The 23,410-nt window shown below is 43.3% G+C and overlaps 1 protein-coding gene across 2 annotated transcripts in view; it reads left to right on the top strand.

Annotated features, from left to right (window-relative positions):
- MCF2 (MCF.2 cell line derived transforming sequence) overlaps window positions 1-23,382 on the top strand; it is a 48,740-nt gene extending 25,358 nt beyond the window's left edge. For both annotated transcript variants that reach the window (XM_021406604.1, XM_021406605.1), the window contains 20 exons: window positions 1,016-1,207; window positions 2,068-2,259; window positions 2,408-2,579; window positions 4,613-4,701; window positions 5,248-5,336; window positions 5,565-5,631; window positions 7,456-7,571; window positions 7,686-7,755; window positions 8,126-8,218; window positions 8,549-8,641; window positions 9,613-9,738; window positions 10,554-10,775; window positions 13,514-13,606; window positions 14,565-14,643; window positions 15,180-15,243; window positions 15,484-15,590; window positions 15,665-15,777; window positions 16,051-16,163; window positions 17,416-17,516; window positions 21,490-23,382. In XM_021406604.1, the coding sequence (XP_021262279.1) occupies window positions 1,016-1,207; window positions 2,068-2,259; window positions 2,408-2,579; window positions 4,613-4,701; window positions 5,248-5,336; window positions 5,565-5,631; window positions 7,456-7,571; window positions 7,686-7,755; window positions 8,126-8,218; window positions 8,549-8,641; window positions 9,613-9,738; window positions 10,554-10,775; window positions 13,514-13,606; window positions 14,565-14,643; window positions 15,180-15,243; window positions 15,484-15,590; window positions 15,665-15,777; window positions 16,051-16,163; window positions 17,416-17,516; window positions 21,490-21,530 (2,232 nt within the window). In that variant the 3' untranslated portion in view covers window positions 21,531-23,382. The remainder of the gene's footprint in view (window positions 1-1,015; window positions 1,208-2,067; window positions 2,260-2,407; window positions 2,580-4,612; window positions 4,702-5,247; window positions 5,337-5,564; window positions 5,632-7,455; window positions 7,572-7,685; window positions 7,756-8,125; window positions 8,219-8,548; window positions 8,642-9,612; window positions 9,739-10,553; window positions 10,776-13,513; window positions 13,607-14,564; window positions 14,644-15,179; window positions 15,244-15,483; window positions 15,591-15,664; window positions 15,778-16,050; window positions 16,164-17,415; window positions 17,517-21,489) is intronic.

The raw sequence follows: 23,410 nt of genomic DNA, 5'->3' as shown, positions 1-23,410 counted from the left end.
GATCACACTGAAATCCAGGAACAGGATATTTAATTATCGTAGTTAAAATAAATTGCTGAGCCACCATGAAAATCCAGAGCAGATAAATGTCTGAACATAGGGGAAGTGTGGGAGTTAATGAGCTGGAAGGAGAATTATTTATATGTTAAGTGCTTTTAGCAGTGCTAATAGACAGAGACTTGTCACCAGGCACATGGAGAGGCAAAAAAGTCGCTATCTTTAAGCATCTGTGATTTGAATGTAACATATGGAGGAGGAAGACTAAGAGATGTAGCAGAAAGAAGAATGAAGTGGGATGATTCACAGGAGCCCTGCTGAGGATGTGACTTCTGCAAAGGGCAGTGCTTAACTAGTGGGCCAGGAGCAATAGCGAAGTCCTTAGGGATTTGGACACAACCCCTAGAGGTTTATTTAAGAATGAGGGTCCTAGTGGGAAGGTCTAAGGCTTTTTTTTTTTTCCATTTGAAAGACATTTTATTGAGAGAGGTAGGAGGAACAAAAAGCCAGGCATACCGTGCAGCAGGGAAGCAGTCCTAGCAGAAAGCCAGTCCTGGGGAAGATGTAACCTCTACGCTCACCAGGAGGTGCAGACAAGCTGGCATGTTCTTTGCATTAAGCTTTACTACAAAGAGCCTGATTTGTTTTTGCCATAGCTGCTTAAACTCCCTGTCATGCTTATGAACATAGTGTGCCTAAACCGGACATCAGCTGCCTTTTCTTAGACTGCATTTCCTGCAAATGGCAGCAGTGCATTGTCAGCAGCCATTCACAGAAGTGCTAGCTCGGTGAGATACTGTCATCTTCTTCATCCTTCTTTTGGATAGCAAAAGTTTTTTTTCCCAGATGATGGGTGCCATTTTATCCTGCGTAAGCCACCCATTCTGGCTACTCCTAATGGCAGTCATCTCCATGTGTACCTGAAATCTGGTAAGAAGAGCAAGTGCATGTTGTTATATGTAGATATTTTGGCATTATTTCAGTAAGCATGCAGTCTATTCTCTTTCTTCCATTAAAGGATCTGATAGGGAAGGCTCAGGTGGTGATACTACACGGACACCAGCTAGCAGCAAATCATCACTACGCGCTCAACTTAATCTGCCAGCAATGCAACGAGCTGCGGCACCATTCTGACGTCTTGTCTGACGAGATTAAAAGGAAGCAGATGCGGCTGCAGAAGACCTTGGATCTTCATACTCGCCTTCAGCAGGTAGAGCTTGGAGATACAGTGCCCCTTGAAGCAGATGGTTGGCCTCTCTGCTAGCTGGTAGCATCTACAATTTGCAGCTTTGCTTCAGTGATTTGTGTTAGGCAAGCGTTCCTCCGAAACCTGGAGAGTGCTTTTACTCACTCAGTTGGTTAAGTTAGCAAACAGGTGTCTGTTGGTGCTGTGAATAGTCAATAGAAAAACGTGGGCATCTCCAGAAGGCAATTCAGAACACCAAAAATTAGCTTCTGTTGCTCACACTCTCACGGTGCATCCATGTACAACTTCCGACATTTCCATACCGAGTGCAAGAGAGGTATTGCTTTCAAATAAACCCTGTCCCTTTTTTGTTAGCAATCTATTAAGAATGAACGTAACTGTCTTCAAAATAAGATGACAGATTGGTAGATAGGCACAGCTGCTCTGTGCTAGTGTGGAAGTGGAGCCGTGTGACTCCACTGCTCTTTGGTATCTTAATCAGCATCCAAAACACATTTGGAGAAATTCATGCTAATTAGGCCAGAAGGCACACAACTATAGCATGCTTGAGGCTACTGAGAAAAGCAGTGAAGTCTGACCCTGTTCCATTTCACTGTTCAAGATGATTAGGAAAAAAATTTTTTCCTACTGTGTTCTTCACTACAATGTTGCATTAATCTGTGGGAATTTGTGGGCAGCATCTCTGCTGCGGGGCAGAGTCCTCTCCTGGGCTCCTTGCACTCCTGGTTGTGCTGGTGGTCAAAATGCAATAGCTGCTTGGGTTTTTATGAGTACTGATTAGCTCCATGTTGAAAATACGGAGCTGGTAAATGATACTTGTCATGGATACCTTGATTTAGGCTCTCACTCTGTGTTTTCCTCAGGCCTTGCAGTGCTGTGATGAGGGTGCCTACCTGCTTGCCAACCAGCAGATGGACAAGTGCCAGTCTAAAGAAGGTGCTCAGAAAGCTCTCCAGGACATAGAAAGATTTCTTGAAAGCTCTTCACCCCACTTAAACTATGATCCCCAATCCCTACAATATGATTTTGAGTCAGTCTTAACAGCTGAATTGAAGGTAAGCAAATACCCCAGTTCCTCATTACACAAGTAAAAAGTAAAATCTGACTGTGTTGCAGCGTTATCAACTTTACAGTTCTCTGTTTTGGTTCGAAGTGCAAAATAGTGGCAGTTATTTGATCATGGAAGTCTTTTTCACTCTGCAGTGCCAGATACAGTCAGTGCAGGTCAAGCTTGAAAATGTTCGAAGCATGTTTGAGAATCGTCAGTCTTGCTTCAAGAAGCTGTTGGATAAACATGTGCGTCCCGTCCAGTTAGTGGCCCCTCGACCAGAAAACCCACCACGATCAAAGTCACCGTTGTTTTCACCTAAGCATGGTAAAGTATCTTCATGTTATTTTCAGATGATAATTTTCTGGATGAGTAACACAACTTGAGAAACCAACCAGCACTTACTTTGGATGATAGAGTTGTATATTACATGACTTACTGGCTTTCCAGTTTTTGTTTAGCTTCCCGTTTCTGTTCGAGGAATGGGGTGTGGAAGCCTCACACCGAGTACATGGGCTGGTTGATCATGAATCTCTCTGTGCTGTTGTGTTGGCTCCACATGTGCTTCCCAGCTATGAGAAGGGCTCCCGTTGTTTCCTGGATGTTTAATGTTTTTCTGAACTCTACCATATTGGAGCCACCAAATATCTTAGGATGTTTTCTTGCTTTTATGAGGTGACCGCATGGAAAGGAGAAGGATGACTAGATAAAATGAATGCAGTGGTTTCTTGCACTCCTTGTGCAGGAACGCCTCACATTTCTGGCCTGTGCCTCTGCAGTTCCAGCTGGCTCAGTGGGACTCCTTGCTTGGTATTTGTTTTCATTTGCTGCTCAGTGAAAAAAGTCAGCTAAAAACAGTACATACTTCCACTTCTGCTTTCCTAGCATCTACTGGATGATCTGGTGAATTAGTGATATGGGGGGAAAAAAGTATAAATTTGTTAGCCTATTCCATAGCCTGAAGCCTATTTATATACCTGTTCTTGGTGACAGTCTCCATTATTGCCTTGAGCTAGAGCTGACATAAAATTAGACTGACGTTTGCAGAGGAGCCTAGAGATGCAAGGAGCTGAATGTCATGAACATAGTGACAAGCGGGATGTTTAACTCCCTTTGATTCTTTGAGAATGTCTTCTTTACATCCCAACTGTGGAATAATTAATGCCCATAAAGGTACCAGTTCTGGTTGAACTGAGGTTGCTGCATGTTCTGCCTTCATTTTGTTAATGGGATGTGGCACGATGTTAGCGTTAAATGATATCATTAAAACTTCCATCTGTAGCAGCCCTTTATGTATCAGAATTCAGAAGTACTTGAAAGCAGTGCTCGTCTATTTTAAACCAGGGATGTGCTAAGTTATGTGGGAATATTAAAGTCCATGATCTGACTGCGTAAAATGATCAGACACCGGTGATCTGCTTAAATACAAATATGTTTATGATGAATTCTTGTGTGTTGACTGTGGAGAATTGTAGCAGGTGTCATGCAAGCAGTAAAAGGGGCTCCAGTTTGGGGAGCAAATAATGTAAATAAGAAAGCTGGCGGAGGGAGGGGAATGAAGCTACTCAATATACAGGCCAGTGCTGCAAATAAAGCCTGGATTTTCTCATCTCCAGCCAGTGCCACATTCCCTGCCCTCTGAATTTCCATGCAGGACAAAAAACTCCATCTTTAAACTAAAATATTGTCCATTTTACCAGGTTTTTTTTTTTTTTCAGCTTTCTAGAAGCAGGAAAGCATTAAGGCGAAATTGGTGATTTAAATAATAGGGGTAGGTGTCTGAGCACCTCTGTGGGACGCTGTGAGGCCATCATCCATTGGACGTGCTCGCTGCACTGCCTCTGTGTGACGCACATTTTTCTAGCAAAGGCGCTCCATCACCTGCAAGGCACGGGTATCCTCCATTAATCATATTCCCGAAAGAGGTGATCAGGCGCGTTGAAATGAGCACAGCCAGCAAGAGGGGAAAGACAAAAGGCCCTTCTCTGGGTAGATCATGTCGAGAGAGCTTGTTAATAAGGCCTCCGTTTGACACCAAACATCAAAATGCCGCAGTCCTGCTGGGCGATGCGCGGTGTCAAAGACGCACGCTGGGCTCTGCCGGGAGCGCTTTGTGATGTGTGGGTTTGATGGTGTGGATTGAAACCAAACCACTCTGAATGCATTACTTTTGTCCTCTTTTATTTTCTTGTTGTGGTCTGAAGACACCCGGTTCCTCTTTCATGTTAGCCCTGGGTTTGAAGCCAGTCTGATAAGTCACTTTGCTTGTAGTGCTTGCTGTCTAATAGCTCATGTAGTCTTTCAGCCATCTCCATCACCACAGATGTACATTATGGAATGATTTTTTTTTTCTACCCGAGGTGTGGATTTTAATTCCAGTCTGAAATTTTCATTTGACCTCTCTCTCCCTGGGAAGAAAACATCAAGAAAAACTCCAAGTTCTCGCAAGGTAAAAATTGCTAGCAAAATCTGAATGAGTTTCATAGACCAGGAACCTAGCTGAAACTGGGAAAAACTGACTGGATTCAGATCGAGGTGTGAAGGATCTTTTTAATTTTAAAAATATTTAACCTTTCTTACCCCTGTAGTTTATTTGGATTTGTCCAGCATCCAAGTTCTATCTTGGGTTGTTTTGCCAAGTCCCAGATATGGTTCTCCTGTGTGTTGTTCCCTGAATTTGCATAACAATGCAGATGCAGAGTTTTCCAAGTAGATGTCAAATATTTCCCCTGTGGGAACCATTGTCTGGTCTCTGCATGAATGAATGTTGCCAGCATTTCCAGATATTACGCAGCATAGCAATTTCTAGGGCTTTTTGGCTACCCAGTAGAAGTTGTGCTCTTTTCAAGTCCAGTGAGACAAGGGATTCCTTAAAAGTCAGTGTATTTTGTCCACCCCTGACAATGTTCCCATAGCTCCACTGAGGGCTGGGCTTATCCTGCCTCTGCAGTGACCTCTCTGCAGCTCCTTCAAGTCCATCCCATTTCTTTTCCAGATCGAAGTAATGCACGATTATCAGGAAAAACGGAATTCTTTGCAGACTTTTATTTCAGACAGTGATGACAACCTAGATATACTGAAAGGGTAAGCTTTCACTCTGTTTAAATCACTCCAAATGATGTGTTTCTGGTCAGCCCTTATCACCATCCACGTACATCATAGTCCTTGATGTCACCTCTTGCACTTTTGTCTATTTTGTCATCCCTATGCTGATTGTTCTTGAGGTCGCACTGTGTTTTGGGCTTACAGAAATTGCCTGTGCTTTTTTTTTGCGGACATAATAACATTGTTTTTCTTTTTTCTTTCTTGTAGCCATGTCATAAATGAGCTTATAGAAACTGAGAGAGTGTATGTAGAGGAACTGTTCACTGTTCTGACGGTGAGTGACTTCTTCAGATAGCTCATTACTGTTCCCCGGTGACTTGTACAAAAGAGCACCTGCCACTCTGTCGAACTAAGCAGAAATGTGACGGGACAGGTTTCTACCAAACTGTCAGATCCCCAGCTAGTCATGAGTTTTCAAGTTTTCTCCCTTTTATTTCTGAGTCGGATGCATCTGCAGGAACATTTGGTGTCAGGATGAACTTTTCATCCAGAATGAGGAAGAAGCCTTCTGTTTGTACACACATGCACTGGTAATTAGTTCTGTCGCTGCTTGTGGAAATGTACAAAGAGCTGGTGCTTTTAACTGCTCCCTCAGTTCTTTACCTTTTGGAGATGAGAGAAAGTTGTGTTTTATCCTTGGAAGGTTTCTGTCTCGATGCCGTGAGGTTTGTGGATGTATAAAGCACATTTCTTAATTCAGAAACCAGATTCTAATTTCTCTACTTCTATTTTAGACACGCATACTTTGTTCCACAATACCACTTGCTGATGAATGAAACAAGTCACTGTTAATTACCTCATCCTGATTTCATTTTTCTGACCTGAGAACAAATGCCATATAAATCTGTTCAGCTGCAGGTAGTTACACAGTTACCCTGTGCTGATTGGTTTTTGTTTTGTTACACTATGCTTGATGTGATAAAGCAGTTGGAAGGTATGCAGATTTATTGCTGTGTCAAGTCCAGGTAGGGGGCAATGGTCAGGTCGAGTTAAGTTTTCTGGAAAATAACGTTTCCTTAGGAGAGAGAAACCTCCTTGCAGCGGTTAAATGTAAATGACTAATTTTCCAGATACTTATCTTCTACTGCATCCTTAATCAAATACAGAATGCCTGCTTAGTGGAAGGAATACTGATTTAAGCCATAATTAGTATAAGAGATTAATTTGAAAAGCCAAAGAAGATATGCCGTCCATACTAAGTATGTTTTGGCAAACGTTTGCTACTTGTGTTAAATTGACCTCAGTTTTGTGCAGCACTTAGTGACTGGCATGAGCTGCCTGAGCTGCTGCCAATAGCTTCGTGATGTTTTCTTTGCAGAGACGGTCCTGAGTGCTGGCTCTGCCTTCCTCCTCTTCTGCATTTAGGATATTTACCACATCTGGTAGCTGTTTTTGCACTGGTGTAGTAATGTCATTTTCCTGCAGAGAGCTTTGCGCTGTTTGCTAATTCCCCCCAGCAGTTGGCAGCAAAGGCTTCCTTCTGGGAGGCCGTGATTGCAAGAGGCAGGTGGGGCGATAGGGGACAGAATCCTGAGGCAGCAGGAGTTGAGGAGAGCAAGATCCTGGTATTCAGCATGTCTTGTGCAAGAGCACAAAGCCCATTGATTTTGGTGTTTGATCTCAAGCCTTCTCTGCTTTGTAACAAATCACCTTGGACACTGGATCTCATGACAGCATCTGTAAGTGCACATCCTGTACAAACACGTTGTCTCTCGTGTCCCAGGGTCGTAGTGGCAGATGTGTTGAACCCACACAAATATTCCTGTGGGACCTCTCCTGCAGTTGAGCTGTGGCGAGCAGGAAGCGGCTGCGATTTGCCTTTTGTGATCAGAACATCTCCACAGCATTCACTCACCCTGGGAAAGCTCTCCCAAGCCATTCTCTGCTGGACCGCAGCCCCAGTTGCCCATGCACTGAAGGCTGATGTGCTAAAGGTCAGGTGTTTAGGGACAAAAGAAAAAAAGAAAAGAGATGCAGAAATTTGAAACGAAGTAGATTATACTGGAAGTCTGCTCACATCCCTTTGTCCTCTGCCTTTGAGGAGATGCCAAGCAAAGGCCTTAAAAACTGAGCAGTTAACCCATTTTGCATCTTGCAGGGCTACAGAGCTGAGATGGACAACCCTGCCATGGTGATCCTCATGCCTCCCGTGCTGAGGAACAGGAAGGATGTCCTCTTCGGAAACATGCCCGAGATATACGACTTCCACAACAAGTATGGTGCTGGCTCTCCTCCCCCTTTTTGCCTCACTGATTACCTGTAATGATGAAATACCCAAGTAGTAGCTTGCTCACAGCTGCATTTTGTCTCTTCTCCTGTCTCTTGCAGAATATTCCTGCACAGTTTGGAGAGCTGCCTGGGAGCACCCGAGAGAGTGGGATTTTGTTTCCTAGACAGGGTTGGTGACTCATTTTTACATGTAAGACAGACTTTTTAAGGCCAATGTTTCTGCTGTGCTGTGCACTCTTCAACATCTCAGTTGTGTCAGTTGGATGAGGTGTTTCTGATACGTAATTCCAACAGCAAGGCAGAGAATGCAACTGCATGGACAGCAGCAGATGGAGGAAAGCAGCAGCCACTACACCATGGCTTTCTGCAAGGAGCTTTCTGCTTCCCAGCAGTGGCTCTTTTACCCAAATTCTGTGACTTGCAGGTGTTAGAGTTGGCAGCAGAGATAAAAGCGCATTGCAGTTTGAGTATTCCCTCTGTTTAGCTTCCCAGCAGGCCTGCATACATGTGTGTGACTTGCATTTTGGTTTTCTGTGCAGCGAGACGATTTCCAGATGTATGAGAAATATTGTCAGAACAAGCCCCGGTCAGAGTCCCTGTGGAGGCAGTGCTCTGAGAGCACCTTCTTCCAGGTGAGCTGTTGCTTTCTATCAAGGCAGCATCGTCCTGGGGCACTTGGTCCTAAACACCATCCTCAGCACTCCACTGGTTTTGCAGTGTATTCCGTTTGCCGTTGCATGAAAGTTGCACAAAAATGGCAGTTGGAGTTTCTTGTACACAAAGAATTTGAGGCATCCATCCATTATATTATTTTGCACTTTTTTACAAAATCTTTTAGTTATATGGACTATAGGACGTTTTTGCATGAAATCTTTGCAGACTTCAAACAATATTACTCATTCTGTTAGAATAACTATTTATTATTAGCACATATCTTACCTAATGTGAATTCTTTATTCCAGGAGTGCCAAAGAAAATTAGAGCACAAACTCGGACTGGATTCCTATTTGCTCAAACCAGTGCAGCGCCTGACAAAATACCAGTTGCTTCTGAAGGTATTTCATAAGCTGCTTTTGAAAAGACATTTGGAGATAGGTTTGTTTTCCATTTTATTTTTCAGTTAAAGTTTACCTCTAAATCAGCACCAAGCCTTAGGTTACGCATTGCTTAGCTTGGCTCTCCATAGTGACATTCAGCAAGGATGACGTTTTTCATACCTGAAAAAGAAGTGTGTGCTTTTGACGTGTCATTTTTGTGGGGAGAAGAACTGAACCTGTTCGGAGATGTAAAATATAAGAAAAATGAACCAGAGATGTCCGTAAGGGTATGATGAATGAAAATATACTATACTGATGCATCTCTTCTGCCCATTGTTGTAGTGCCCATAATCTTTAATGTATTCATCCTTGTGTCCCCCTTCTGAGGCAGAGCAGTGCTGCCATTCCCACTTTACAGAGAGCTGTGGTGGTGACTTCTGAAGGCTGTTGAATCTCACCTTCTGACTTGAAAAAGGAATGAGTACGCATGAGGCTCTAAGTGAGTGGAGGAGATATGAAATGAGAGTAATTTTATATCAGTCATACAGTGGCCAATTCTGTCTTCTGCTTATTGGCATAAAGTCTCTGGGTTTTATAGTCTTCCTCCTGTCTGCCAGCCTGAAGACAATCATCTACTGCAAACTCATCTGAATGCATTTGTGACACATTAGCAGCTGATGCCAAACCTGAGTCATATTTGTCATTTCTTATCAAGCAGGAAAATGCAACACAGAGAACTCAGATAAGAGTGATGCCACTCTGTAACCTGATGCTGTCCTCAAGGAAACCCAGAGAAAATGGGACATGTTTCAGTGATATTCCACTCCTCATACTGACTGGTTTACAATTAGTGTTTTTTTCCATGGACACATGAAAAAAGAAACTCAGGGAGTGCAGCTTGCTCTTGGGCATTGGAAACTTTGGGTGAGCTGGAAAAAAAGTCTGCTTTGTTCAGTTGCAAACACGTGCTCTTCCATTTCTATTTTCAGGAGTTGCTAAAGTACAGCACAAGCTGTGATGGAGTTCAGGAACTTCAAGAAGCTCTGGTTGCAATGTTGGATTTGCTAAAATCAGTCAATGACTCTATGCATCAGATTTCAATAACAGGATATGACGTGAGTAGATTTGGGTAACTAGAGAACTTGTACAGTGCTGGTTGGTATAGTGGAAGCGGATAGTGACCCAGGATGTATGAACTAAAAACCAGTTTAGAACAATTACAAACTGAATGGCATCAGGAAGCTTATAGGTGACATTCTTCCATTTGATTTCAGGATTTTGGAAACCATTCCCATCTAACGATGTGTGGAGTCACATAGTGCCCACACTTGCCACCTTGTGGTTCCTGAGAGCATTTTTCCAGAATCTACTTTAGTTCTCTAATGGTTCACCTTGTAATTGAGCTGAGCTATCTTCATAATGTTTCTCATTCAACCTTTAATTAAAGACACCCTGAAGCAGGTTTTGGTCCTTGCCTGTTGAAGTGGTTGTCCTTCCTAGGGATTCAGGGAGGGCTGCGTGTATGGCTGAGCTGCTGGTTGCAGTCCTGGCCTGCTTGAAAAATCCTATTCTTCCCATTCTGCACAACCTCTGTTCAGGCTCAGCTATCATCTGTCCTCTCCCACTGATGTGGGTTATCCAGAACCCTTGACATGAACTTCTCTAGGAGCTGGCGAGTTTCCTTACCTTCCAATTATTGACTTGCATTCCTTTGCGTAGACTAACTGGAGGCTTGTGTCTGAGACCTCTTCTTCCCTCCTGGCACCGTGCCGTCACTCCCAAAAGATCATCTGATCCTTCCAGGAAGACCTATTCTTAGAGTGACGTGCCTTGGAACAGAGCTGGCCCCACTGCCCTTCATTGTTTGCACAGTCCTACATTTTAATTGACGTAATCTTTTTTTTTAATATATTTGTCATACTTTTCCCAGGGCGACTTGAGTGAACTAGGGAAAGTATTGATGCAAGGATCTTTCAGTGTTTGGACAGGACACCGAAAAGGTCCAACAAAAATGAAGGATCTCGCCAGATTCAAGCCAATGCAGAGGCATCTCTTCCTGTATGAGAAAGCTTTGGTCTTCTGCAAGAAGCGAGAGGATCACGGAGATGGATATGATAAAACTTCATCTTACAGCTTTAAGCATTTTCTGAAAGTAAGGATTTTTTCATTGGGGCCATTGCCACGGGAATTGTAAACTGTTAACTTTGTGAACCTGGAGAGTGTATTTTCAGTGGCACAGCGGCTTGGTTTCTGCTGTCAAGGTCTATAATGCTCCAAATGGAAGTGGCACAAGAGGCAGGCTGGTGGATGTAGTAACACGTAGTGCGATCTGTGGTGGCATCTGCCAGAGAAGCAGTGCTGTGGACAAGACCCAGGGATGGCGATGTGCCTTCCTCTCTCCCTTAGTCTGCTTTCCAGGACCAGGGTTTGAAAGCATGAATTGCTGTCATCCCCAGCCCCTTGGAAGAATGGGGGCTCCTCAAGCCCCTGGTTTCCAAGGAGGCACAGCCTCCTGCTGCACAGCCAGGAGGAGAGGTGTCACTCCTCCTCCTCTCCCACGCCTTTCTCCTTTGGCAGGCTCCAGCTGCAGATAGAAGCACAATTATCAGGCAAAGAGAATAGCCTCTCGTAAAACAGGAGGGACATAAACAACTGTCCCAAGCCTATAAATGCCAGCTCTTACCAATAAAAATCCCAAACTGCTTCTCTAAAAGAGACCGTCTGGCTTATTGTGTGTAATGAGCACTTCTAACATGAGCATTTTGTCTCAATAGTCTGCCTTGTTTTTCTTGATAAATAAAAGTACAGTATAGGTACATCACAGAATGGAGAAAAAATGGGCACTTGGAGGCTGAGCCTTCAAGTTCAGATGCTGTGAGTCCCCTGATCTCCATAGGGTCTGGGGATAGAGATGCCACCAGAAGTCAGACACCTTTCAAGAGTGTTACAGTAGATGAGTCTGTTCAGCTCCGCTGCACATTACAAACTGTGTATTGAAAACAAATCCCAGTCCATATGTTTAGCTACTTAAGTGCTTTTCCCAAACAGCATAATTTTCTTTGTGGGGAGCTTGTTTTCCCTGTAGTACTTGTTTTGCCATATGTGCTTCTGAAAGAACTGAAGAGGCAGCATGGGGAAACCTGCTCAGAGGAGAAAATCTTGCGTTCAGGAGTCCAGGTGATGCGGCCAGTGTTTGTCTAGGAGGGGCTCATTTTCCAGTTTTTTGGATTGTAAGGTGAGAGGTTGTGGTTAGAGAATGCACAGATGCTGAAGGATTACATCCCCGCACGCATACGTTCTCAGAATTGCTGTCCTGAGGGCAAAATCATGTTTCTGGAGCTTGGCATTTGGTTGATTGGTGATAGTATCACGGAATTAGTTTTTCTTGCAAGTGTGTTTTGCAGGGATTCAGAATTAAAGAAAGCTGTTTCACGGAAGCTGAGTAATAGGACATCTGTAGAAACAACAAAAACAAAACCCCAAAACTTCCCCCAAATAGGCAAACCTAACAAGAAGATAATATTTTAAATGTTGTATAAAATAGCCAGCAATAAATATCTCAGTACTCAGTAACTTAGAGCATGCAGGTTCATAACTCACTGCAGTGCAAAGTAGATGTGTCTGCCTTTTACCACAGTGGAAGTGAGTGCACTGCAGTGATGCAGATGGATGCCATCCCGGAGAGTTAAGCTCAGCCACCTCAATCTGCATTGCAGCAAACCACAGCTGAAGGGACAGTAAATCCTGCTCAGAAGGAGGGAAAAGTATTTTGAAATACTCTGATGTGAATTAATATGGCCTAAACTCACCTATTTCTGGCACCTTCCTTCATGTCTTCATAGTGGATAATCTAAAATTTCAGGTGTCTTGATGCCTGGGCAGTTCTGTAGCAGGCACTGCACAGATCGCCAAGCACAGAGCTGGAAATGGCAGCATCTGGCTGAGGCTAAAAAAAGCTAATTAAAAACTTGCTTCCTTTTTCCTGAGGCTCTTCATAGTCACTGAAATGGGGTGCCAACCTTTCAGAAAGTGAGTAGGAACCGAGAGCGTGCCCAAGTGAATCCCACCTGTAACTGTTGTAGCCTTGCAGACAAAAAGCCCTGAGTATGCCCATTGACAGAAGGGAACAGTGGTGTTTAACAGCTGTTCTTTCTCCAGCTATATTTGTATTTATACTGGATTTCTTTACTGCCACCTGTGTGGATAATTGATGACATGATACCATTATTGTTAGATCTGTTTCAAAACGTGAAAGTGGAATACTTAACTGTTTTTGATCGTCTGTTAATCAGTGATGAATTGCTAGCGAACTCTGCTTTCAACAAGAAACAGGTTTATGCAATATCAGGAATGAAAAGTGTTTTTCAGAATACAAAACCAATGGGACAGTAATTGCATGTTGTGCTCAGCACATGGGTCAGAGACCAAAAGAGAATGACCTGAAGTTCCCGAAGGAGCTAAGGGCTTCACGGATGGGTTTAAAGAATGGAAAGCAGTCCAGCAAGTAAAGAAAATATAACACAGCACAAATTAAGTATGTAAGAAAATAACACGCCGTGCATTTATAGAGCTTCAGATACCTCATCCGAGAGATGTCGTGCTGGAAGAGGCTTGAGATGCCTTCTCAGTTTGTTCCACTGAATCCTGAGTAGAAATTCCTCTGAAGTCTGTTGGTGGTTATAAGAAAGCTTTTGGAAATAAGGCAAGCTGATGGAAATCGGGTGGAATAACTCAGATAATGACTTCCAGTTGCTGCTGAAATTAAAATTGATGAAATGTGTTAAACAAAGCTGTTTTCACCCAGTTCAACGTGGTGCAAAATATCTGGATCCATTTCAAAGGGGAAAGATTTGTAACATGCTTCATTTTTTGGTTCTTTTTTCTTTGCAGATGAATGCAGTTGGAATAACCGAGAATGTGAAGGGGGATCATCGAAAATTTGAAATCTGGTATAGTGGGAGAGAAGAGGTATACGTTGTGCAGGTTTGTAGCTTCAGAAATCTGAGTATTTGTACTTCCTTGTAAATAGTGGTATGGAAACGTCTCCCCTTGATCTTCACAGCATATAAGGTTATCAGACGTTCAACTTGTTTTTCTTCTTCCTCTTTGACCGTGTCTGTGTTCACAGTGGCTACTCCTCAGTGTCCAGTACAGGGCTGTAAAAGTTGTCTTAACATGGAGACAGAGTTGATTCTTGGAAACAGAGCCTTTAATTCCAAATGCAATCTCATATAAACCAGTAGTTGAAAAAAAACGTTTTACTGTGCTTAACAGCTTACATGAACTGAGCTGGGAAGTGGGCCTCATGTTTTAATGAACACATGCTCTACTACAATTAGATGTTGGAACTGCCCCCAGCGTGCAGGCTTAGCCTCCACGGTGCTATTTCCAGCAGTAGTTGGACTAGTCTATAGAATAGTAGCCTGATTTCGTCCTGTTTATTTTTCCCACTTTTGAAGCATTTTGAATAGAAGCTTGTAAGGGTGAAGTGTTTGCCTAATGGGGTGTTCAAAGCACAACCTCATGTGAAAATACTGTTCGCTGACTCTTTTTTTAGTTAGTCTTCTGCTAAGCTTTTTTCTTCCTTGTTATAATCCAGTAGCAAACTTAAACTCAGAAAGCAGATGTATGTGGCAGGGTATACATATATTCAAAGGATAGACTTGGCCCTAATCGGGGTATTTTAAAAAGAGAAAAGATGCATGCTCAGATGGGCTTTTGCCTGCACTCCTTGGGTTGTGGCGATGTCTCTGCCATTTCTGCTGTTGCCTGGATGTGGTGGGGTTGTTAATTTTAAAAAATCAAGAATATTTTAAATCTAATGCTGGCTTCGGATGAAAGGGGATTTCAGATAATTGTGGCATTGAAAAGTAAGGTTCTGTTCATACAATATAATGGGTGATTCATAATTCAAAATTCAGACAATTCACTCTTCTTCTAGGCCCAAACAGTAGATCTGAAGATGGCATGGTTAAATGAAATAAGAAAAATTTTATTCAAGCAGCAGGAGCTCATAAAAGGTACATTTGACCAATTTGTCTGTGGCATTCACTCTGCGGCGGAACCTTTCCTATTTTCACATTACTAATCTTCAAATCCACTAATTCTCACCAGAGAATTGATTTTCAGAAGAAACCCAGTAGCACAATTCTGGATGAGGTCTTACATTACAGGGAAGTAATGTAAGTTAGAGCTGTAAAGGCCGGGTGCTCAAGTAGAAACGAATTACTGAAGTACTTTTTTTTTTTTGCCATTACTGTTGGGAGTTATTTCACATTTGTTCTCATATGCTTAATTCAACAAGATTCATAGCAGATGCCTTGTTTTAAGCATGTTATAGTCCCATAGACTTCAGTGCAATGCTTGCTATTGGATTTGTGCTAGCATACCATCTTAATCATATCTAAATCTGCTCTTTGTAATAGTCCCTAGGTCTGGTTTTCTCTAAGCAATAATCATTAGAGTTGTTTGAAAGGCCTAGCTTTTAAAATAATGCTTCAGATGCGACAGCTGCTAAGAAACAAGGATGTAAACCTGGTGTCTGACCTCCCCACAGTGGAGAAGCAGCAGCCTGGCTTGTGCACTGACCAGCTCCACCTGTCCTCCCAGCTGAGCGATGGGTGAGTCCCTGGGGAGGCTCTGGGTGGGGGGCACCAGCGTGCACTCATCTGGCAGCACAACCTGAGCTGCAGTTTTCATTTTGCATCCTCCCCAAAATTGAAACCGGGCACTGAGATCCTTCAGAAAAAGCATATATTAACAAGTACCATTATTATTTCTGATGCCGCTTTACAAATCGTCGTGGAGTTTAATTTCATTTATCGAGTAGAACTAATATGTATACGTATTTAATCTTTCAGAAAGCAGCAGAGAGCCTCCATAAGCTCAGAAGAGAACGACTCGGAGCGCACCAGCCCGGTGCCGCTGGACAGCGTGCTCCTGTCACCCCAGAGCAAGCCCCACAGAAGTAGGGCATCTCCCTTCCTTCGGGGCACTGCGTGGGCGCAGGGTTCCCCAGCTGAGCTGCGTGCTGTCTTGCAGGCTGGCCAGGAATGTCACAGTCGCTGGAGATCTGTGAGGGGCTGGAGGAGTGGTCGGGTAACCAGTACCTTTCCAACTGCTCGGACACTGAAGAGGAGGAGGGGAACCAGCTGGTTAGTACAGAAGTGAAAAAGCTTGAGGTTTTGATCGTGTTGTTTTGCTAAGCTTCACTGAATAATGGGTGTATCTTCTCCATGTCTCCATTTTTCTGTATCTCCATTTGGGGAATGAGGAGATACCTCAGACGAGTTGTTTCAATTCCTTGAAACGATTTTAATTAAGGTAGCAGTTAGTGCTCTATCACATTCCCCACAGCAGTCAGAAATAATGGCTCTGTGATACTGAGTGTAGCTCAGGTAGATAACTTCTTTTTTTTTCTGCCACAGTCTCCAGGAAAATACAAAGCCCTTGCAGACTGCAAGAGGAGAGGATCAGAGGATCTGCTGGTGAAAAATGGGGATGAAATTCAGCTTTTGCATGAAGATGGTGAGGGACAGTGGTAGGTATTTTAGGATTACTTTGCCTTATCTCTAAGAGCCTGCACGGCAGTGCCATGCTGCTCACCTGCCTGGTAGTACATTCCTTGCAGCTTCTGATTAGATTTCAGCCTTTACCAGAAAGCCAGAGAACTCATTCCCTTTCCAAGTCTAGAGGCCTTACACACTGGTTTAGCCTTGAGAAATGTGTTTGGACTTCCCTTGCCATGGGTGTGTGGCTGAGCTGTGTTATGTTGACATCTCAGCAGACCCTTGGTAGTGCTCATCCAGCTACAATGGGTGGTTTGAGTGAGAGCTTTGTGCCCACTTTGTGCCTTCCCCAGCTCAGCTGTTGGCTTTGCTCCTCTAGGTTTATTAATAGCAATATTGAGTAATTGCAAGACATTTTCTTCCCACAAATGGCTGTAATGAACCAGTGTTAACTGGTTAATAGCTGCAGACCATCTTTCAGTTGTATTTAAAGCTGTGGCTTGTGGGGATAGCAATTCACAGCTGGTTCTCTCCTTATAACTGGGAGCATTGCCTAGGAAATTACCATACCCTATGTTCCTGCCTGTTGAACCATTGGTCTCGTTGTCTCAGAGGACAGCATGCCCTCTTCTGATTTTTGCAGCATTTTGGCCAAGTTTTCTGCCTGTAGTTCCTTTCCAGGCTGATTTCTGACTAGCTCTTTTCAGCCAGCCTCTCCTTAGCATAAACACACGGGCACAGCTGCTGCATGGAGGATTCCTGGCCAGCATCTACAGCCCTTACGCTTTATGGGAAAATTTGCTGTTAGCAAATTGAAGATTTAAAGCATCTCAGTTTTGCTGAATGCTCACCACCTTTCGTAGCAGTTTTAGCCAGTGCCAGGCAGAGATTTCTCAGACCAAACGTATTTGTTAGCGCACATCTCACATGAGCAGCAGAGTAGTTGTCCTGGGCTTCATTGGTAGTCAGTGGAGGGAAACAGGCACTTCTGGAGAATGATGCAGATCCTAGGCAGGGTTACTTATGCTCTGGAGAGCCCTGTTCCTCTCCATTAGCTAGAGAGGGGCCCAAAGTAACCGTGTTCTTGATGAAGGTTTTTTAATTAGGTGCCTAAATTTAGTTGGGAGGAATTCTTAAATGCATGCACAGCTCCTGTTAAAATGCTCCCCTGATTTGAGCAGGCTGTTGGTTGCACTGACTGTTGTGTGAAGTGTGCCCATTGCTGATACAAAACTGCTTGTGGCGTGGTTTGTTTCTTTTTACTAATACTGTTGTTGTTCAAAGGTTGGTGAAAAACCTAAACAGAAGAAAAGAAGGCTGGATCCCTGTCCACAGTCTGCAAATAGTAGTCGGTGATTGTAGATTTCGGAATGCCAAAGTTGCAGGTATCCTATAATACCCGTAACAGAAACATCTCAGAACTCAATTCAGGTCTTTTAAGCCATTTGTACTACACTTGATATACTAAGTCTGGCTGCATTTGCCTCTGCAGTAGAAAAAAAAGAAAGCAGCTACTCCAAAAAGCCTGCAGAAGTAGTAAATTAAGCTACTGCTTTTTTGTGTTTGTTTTTGTTAAAACCTTAAGACACTTCTCTGATTTTAGGCACTAGTAAGTTTAAAAAAAAAACAACAACAGAATCACTTAAAAACATAGGTTTCATTGCAAGAGCACTGGGTGGAAGATCTAGGAGAAGAAATGGATTCTGATCAGGGATTCCCGTGACTTTTTTTGCCTTCTCACTGCTGTAGCTCAGACCCCGTGCAAATAGGATGCACCTAGGCAAAACCTCCTTGTGCTGCAAAACATGCTGTGGCCTGATCCAAAGCACGTGAAAGGAAGGCTTCAGTTCTGCGCTTGGTCAAGCCTTGCTCTTGCACTCACTGCTGGTTGCTGCTTGTTAATCCATCATTAAAATAGTTTATAAACAAGTTACCAGGTTTTAGCGAAAGGCTTCTAGTCTTAAAAATCACGTTTCTCATTTTCTAGTTGTAAATGTACATAGATTAAGAAGAATAGCAGATGACACAAGAAAATGCCTTAGGAGCAGCCCATCACCCTTGCCATGTATTCGGTATCACCACTCCATGGTTTTTCATCACCATGCTGGAAATAGGGGGATGGAGATTGTGGCTGGAACAGCTCAGAACACAGAGAGAAAACCCACAAAGGTTTTGTACATTAAAAAAGGAAGTCTGGTTATCTCTGGGTACTGGACCACAGCCTGTATGGAGGTTTCTCCAGCCCTGAAAGCACCCTGAAAATAGGATACTGGTGAACTTTGAATGCTGGCTTGCTTTGTCAGTGGTCATAACCCCCAAATCCTAGAGACTTGCAGCTCTAAGCAGGATTACAGAGTCACTGAGTACAAAGTAAGAAGAATTTGACAAGACAGAACCACAGAAAGCTCTGCTGTACATCTCACAGTGCTGCTCAGATGTTTGCAGCCGTGTTGCCAGAGCCTGGCAGCAGTGCTGAGGTTCAGTTTTCCCTGTTAAGATTGACTTTGCTCATTCTCTCTGTTTCTGATTGTGTATGCAGTCTCTAGGCATGGTTCTAATTTTACACACACTTCAGGCAGCACTGTAGGATGGTGTAGGATGTTTTCTCTCCATTTCCTAGAGTTATTCATAGAGCTCTTCACTGGCATGTCCTTATAGCCATCATGCACTTGCACTCTAAAAACTGATTTTCAGACCACACCTTTGTATTTATCAAAGCTGTTCCTTCTGTAGATAGGTCACTTTATGCTGTGGGTGATTTTACAGCCATTAACTGCTCTGGGATGTGGTCTGGTTTGGGATCCCTTTTCTGCTTCAGAAGATGGAGCTCTTGCTCCAGCTCTGCAAGAATTTCTTCCACCCAGCCTCCCTTGGAGGAAGGACAGGCCAGTCCTGATATAACAGAGACAGAATTTGGCAGCTGAGGAGTGATGGGGGGGCAGGAGGGCACGCTGTAACCTGCAGATTTTCTCAGCTGCATGTGGGGTTCTCAGGAGCTGAAAGCATGCAGGGCTGGTTCCCGTGTTGGTGCTTGGCTCCTGGTCCCCACAGTCAGTAACAACTTAAAGTTACAGGAAGCTTTTCTGCCCATTTGAAGTTATCAAATAGGTATGTGGTAAATGTCCCACTACCCTGCCATTGCCAGCTTTGCAAATACGTTGTCCTTCTGCACCAGGCCTGCCAACAGAGAGCCTCTGTGCAAAGCAGAATTTGAAACAGCCAAATGAGTCCTAAAAATACAGATGATTTTTTCCTTCTTCACTGGTTGCACAGTTAATTTGCCATATGGATGAGTGGTTACTATTGGCAATGCCATGCAACAGTTGATAAAGAGAGTACTTTGGTCTAAATCTTCTGTTGCAAAGGTGGGAGGGAAAACCTTATTAAACTTTGTGTAAATCTTGGCCTGGATCTAAGCCAGGAGGCTTTTGGGGAGGAAGATAACTGGCTTGGAGTTCATTTTGAATAACAGTTTTTCCTCTGGCGTGCCCTTAGCTATAACTTCAGAAATTAGTCCTTGCTTCTTTCTTCTGAAGAGATTTATTTTGTTTCCTGTGCAAATCTGGGGTGCTTTTCTTATGTGTGTGCCATAGCAATAGTTCTGTATTGCAGGTGATAACATGGAGATCTCAAAATAGAAAAAGTTTGGTGAGAACTCTGCTCAGAGAAAGCACTGCTCAGAAAATAATGATTGCTGAGATTTAACCAAGTGTTGCTCATTTCAGATGCCTTGCTAAAGCATAAAACGATTTCTGTATGTATTAAGGAGTAATCCCTTGTGTAAGATGCACATCCCTTGGAACGTCAGGGCTGTGGGGTTGGAATCCAAACTCATCTTCTACAATAGGGCAGGAAACAAAATATCTCTGCAGCTCCCCAAGTTGCTTATACACCAAAGACCACCCACTCCTGTGATATAGAGAACTGACAGCACCTGTGTCACTGAAGGGAAAACCGTGTTACCTCCAGCTGTGCTGCAGCACCCAGCTCAGTAAACTGAGAGGTGGGACAGTAGAGGTGAGGTCCTTGCTGAAACCTCGTGCAGATGCATGACGTGTTCCAGCTCAGTGACACAGGGACACTGCAGGAGCACCACGGCTCCCCTCTCGTGGAGGCTGAGCTCTTGTTCTGCTCTTCTTTTCTCTCAGCAGTGGTAAACAAATGCAAGCAAAAGGAAACGTTTTGTTCGCTCCAGAATTTTCATGTCAGAGCAAAATGAGGCCAATGCATTTCCAGCCTTTTTCATCTGACCTTTAAAATCTGAGCAGAGAGATGGTTTTTGATTTCTGTGTGCTGAGTGAAGGTTGCACGAGGCTGATTTCTTTTAGAGGGAGCATGAAATAGAGCAGAATTAAGCCCAAACCTGAGGAGCACTCAGAGCAGCCGCTGGAAGATGCTCCATGCTGGGGCAGGTGCTTGCACCCATTTGTTTCAGGGAGGATGCAGGTGGCCACGGTGCTCTCACTTTGCAGTGTGATGTAGTTCTGGCCAGGATCCTGCTCCTGTGCTTTGTGCCAGGCCCTCTTCTAGTTTTGTTCAACATCCCACTTGCCAAATTCTCACTTCCAAGCCTTAAGGGGATCCCTGTGTGTGTTTGTGCACGTGTGAGTGCGTGTGTGCTCTTCACTGCTAAGCTGCCCCTCACTTGGAGTGCCTGGGGGACAAAGCACGTGCACCCTCTGCTCTGGCTGGCCAGGGCAGTGGGACTGGCTTCTTGGCTGAGCTTGAGGCAACTCTTTACATAGTACCTTGGGCCACGCAGTTCTAATTTGCCCAATATAGTGCGTGGCTGAATGCTTGAGCTCTTGCAAGTTAGCGTAAGCATGTTAGCTGAAACATGCACGTTTTGTGTGTAAGTTCTGTTTAAAATGCCACTTGTCGTTTTGCAGATGTAGCACAGCTGTTTGCACTGTTCCTCATGCACTTTAATGATTGCAGCCACAGGCTTTATGTGAGCAGAATTATTATGCAGGGTCCGTTAAAGATAATGCTAATTTTTGCCTTTGAAACATAAAGCAGGGTCTACATTTACAACCAGTGATGCCAGCCAGCTTCGTAGAACAGCTATTTTGTGACTGTAGAAAGCCATTTTGCAATGACAAAATAAGGATTCTAGAGATGATAACCGCTGGCCATGCTGTGATAATCAAGTGATAGATTACAGAAACGAGTCAAACCCTGTGGTCCTGCCTTAGCCAAGGCTCTCACTGAAGCTAATGGGAGTTCAGCTTTCAGGGAGAACCACAGGAATGTGCAATTTTTCTTTAGTGTTATATAAATGTTACATGATTACAGGGAACTATGTATTTCTTGGACTAAGATGCTTTAATATTAACATCATTCTTCATTACTTTATAGATGCTGCCCTGTGTAACACGCGAAAGTTTAGTTCCCCTTGAGTTAAGGGCGAACTAGTAGCATCCTATTTTTGATGCTCTTGGAAGCTTTCAACTAAGTGTTACAGAGAAATAGCACAATAGTTGGAGTTTTCCTGTACTATTCATCACATTCACAGAGCTCCACAGCTTCATCTGCACTGAACGGGACCAGGGTCCTAACCAGCTTCTCATAGTCATAAAGGAAGCCATTCTCTGCTCTTTTTCTTTTCTCCCCACTATGGAAAGTACAGTGTTTCATTATTTTTACCTGCTGTTTTTCCATGACATCCATCATGTTTCATCAGAGAAGTACACTACAGTTTTCTGACACCTTGTGTAGATGCTTGAAATTTCCTCTACAGGTTGAAGGCTTTATCTACTTATTAGCTGACAACTGTTGAAACTGATTGCAAATAAAAGAGTTGAGTTTTGGTAAACCAAAAACAAACAAAAACCAACAACAAAGAAGCTGTATGTTCTGCTTAATTGATTTTATGGATGGATTTTTCTTAAATATCTACTTCAGCTATGTGAATGTAATGTTCTGTAAGAGCATCATCCGGCTGACTCACGTGGAAGATGCAATAATGCTAAAGATCCTCTTTTTGCACTTAGGGTCTGAATCCAGCCCATTGCAGTCAGTCCCATTGATTTCAGTGAGGTTTGGATCAGGTCGAACTGACAACTCAGGGTTGTCACCAATCACTTTAGGGTCCTGCCGTGTCCCAAGGCTGAAACCTGTATCTAGCAAGTGTTGAAGTTTACATTAAATGTATGTACTTTTGGAACACGTGCCATAAATCAAAGTTAAATGTCCATGTTTGCACTAAGGATGTTCATGTGACAAGACTGTACTTTTCAGCATCTTTAACGATAACGCATCAGTTGAGTTTTCAAGGAATATTGAACTCTCCGTTTAATTTTGTGTTTCTTTGTCTAGTTTTGCTTTTGTAGAACATAGGTACAGGTGGTTTGCCTCTTAAACAGATGTGTGCAAAGAGCATCTGACTGCTGAGAACAGGGTTGATAGTATGCATGCAGTAGTGGATTTGCTCTGTTCTGCTGACACAGTGTTTTATACCATGGACTGAAGGGGGACCTTTGTGTTCTGACTTTGATTTGTGAGCCATCAGTTCTTAGATACAGTATCAAGCTGTTGAGTTCAAATACACCCAGTGTTTTCAGTGACCACTCCTGTATGGAGGAATGGTTGAACTGCTTCCTGGCTGCCCGGGGGCTCCCCTGGTTTGAGTGGCCAGCGCTGAGGGCAGCCCCATGCATCCCCAAAGCAGGACCACTGGGTCTGTGCTGAGCAACGCTGCGAGACTTAGAAAGATCCCAGTGTTCCTCAGCTGCTGGGAATCAAACCAGGGAGGTTTTAATTCACTGACAATTATTTCTGTCTGTTTTAAAGCTGGTCACAGTGCACTCGCTAGGTGGAAAAGTAGGATTCTCTGAAGTTAGTATGGGAGTTATTTCTGCTGGTAACAATTCTTGTGGTACCAGTTCACATTTTGAGGTACAGCTGTAAATATTTGTCTCAAACATAGCACACATTGCATATTAAATGGTTTTAATCTTTTTTTTTTTTTGGTCTTCCATAGTTTTAAATCTAAGCTTTTATTAATTTATGATATTGACTAGCTCTGCAAATCTGAATGTACAGTCTGAGATTTTTAACATTTGAAACTTTGCACATGACATGGTCTATTACCTTTAAGTATGCTGTTGAACTAGGCTCTTCGTGTACATGTTATTATAAATTACAGTAGAGAGTTTTCTCTGACTGCAAGTTTAAATGAACTATATTGTATATGTACCTGTACAAAATGTGTTAAATCTATATTTAAAGATTAAAAAGTTGTTAAATAAATTCACATGAGACTGTGCGATTCTCTCCA

Source organism: Numida meleagris, chromosome 8 (genome assembly GCF_002078875.1).
Source record: "Numida meleagris isolate 19003 breed g44 Domestic line chromosome 8, NumMel1.0, whole genome shotgun sequence".
Lineage (NCBI taxonomy): Eukaryota > Metazoa > Chordata > Aves > Galliformes > Numididae > Numida > Numida meleagris.
Note: the sequence above shows the minus strand (reverse complement) of the source record. Positions and strands in the feature narration are given on the sequence as shown.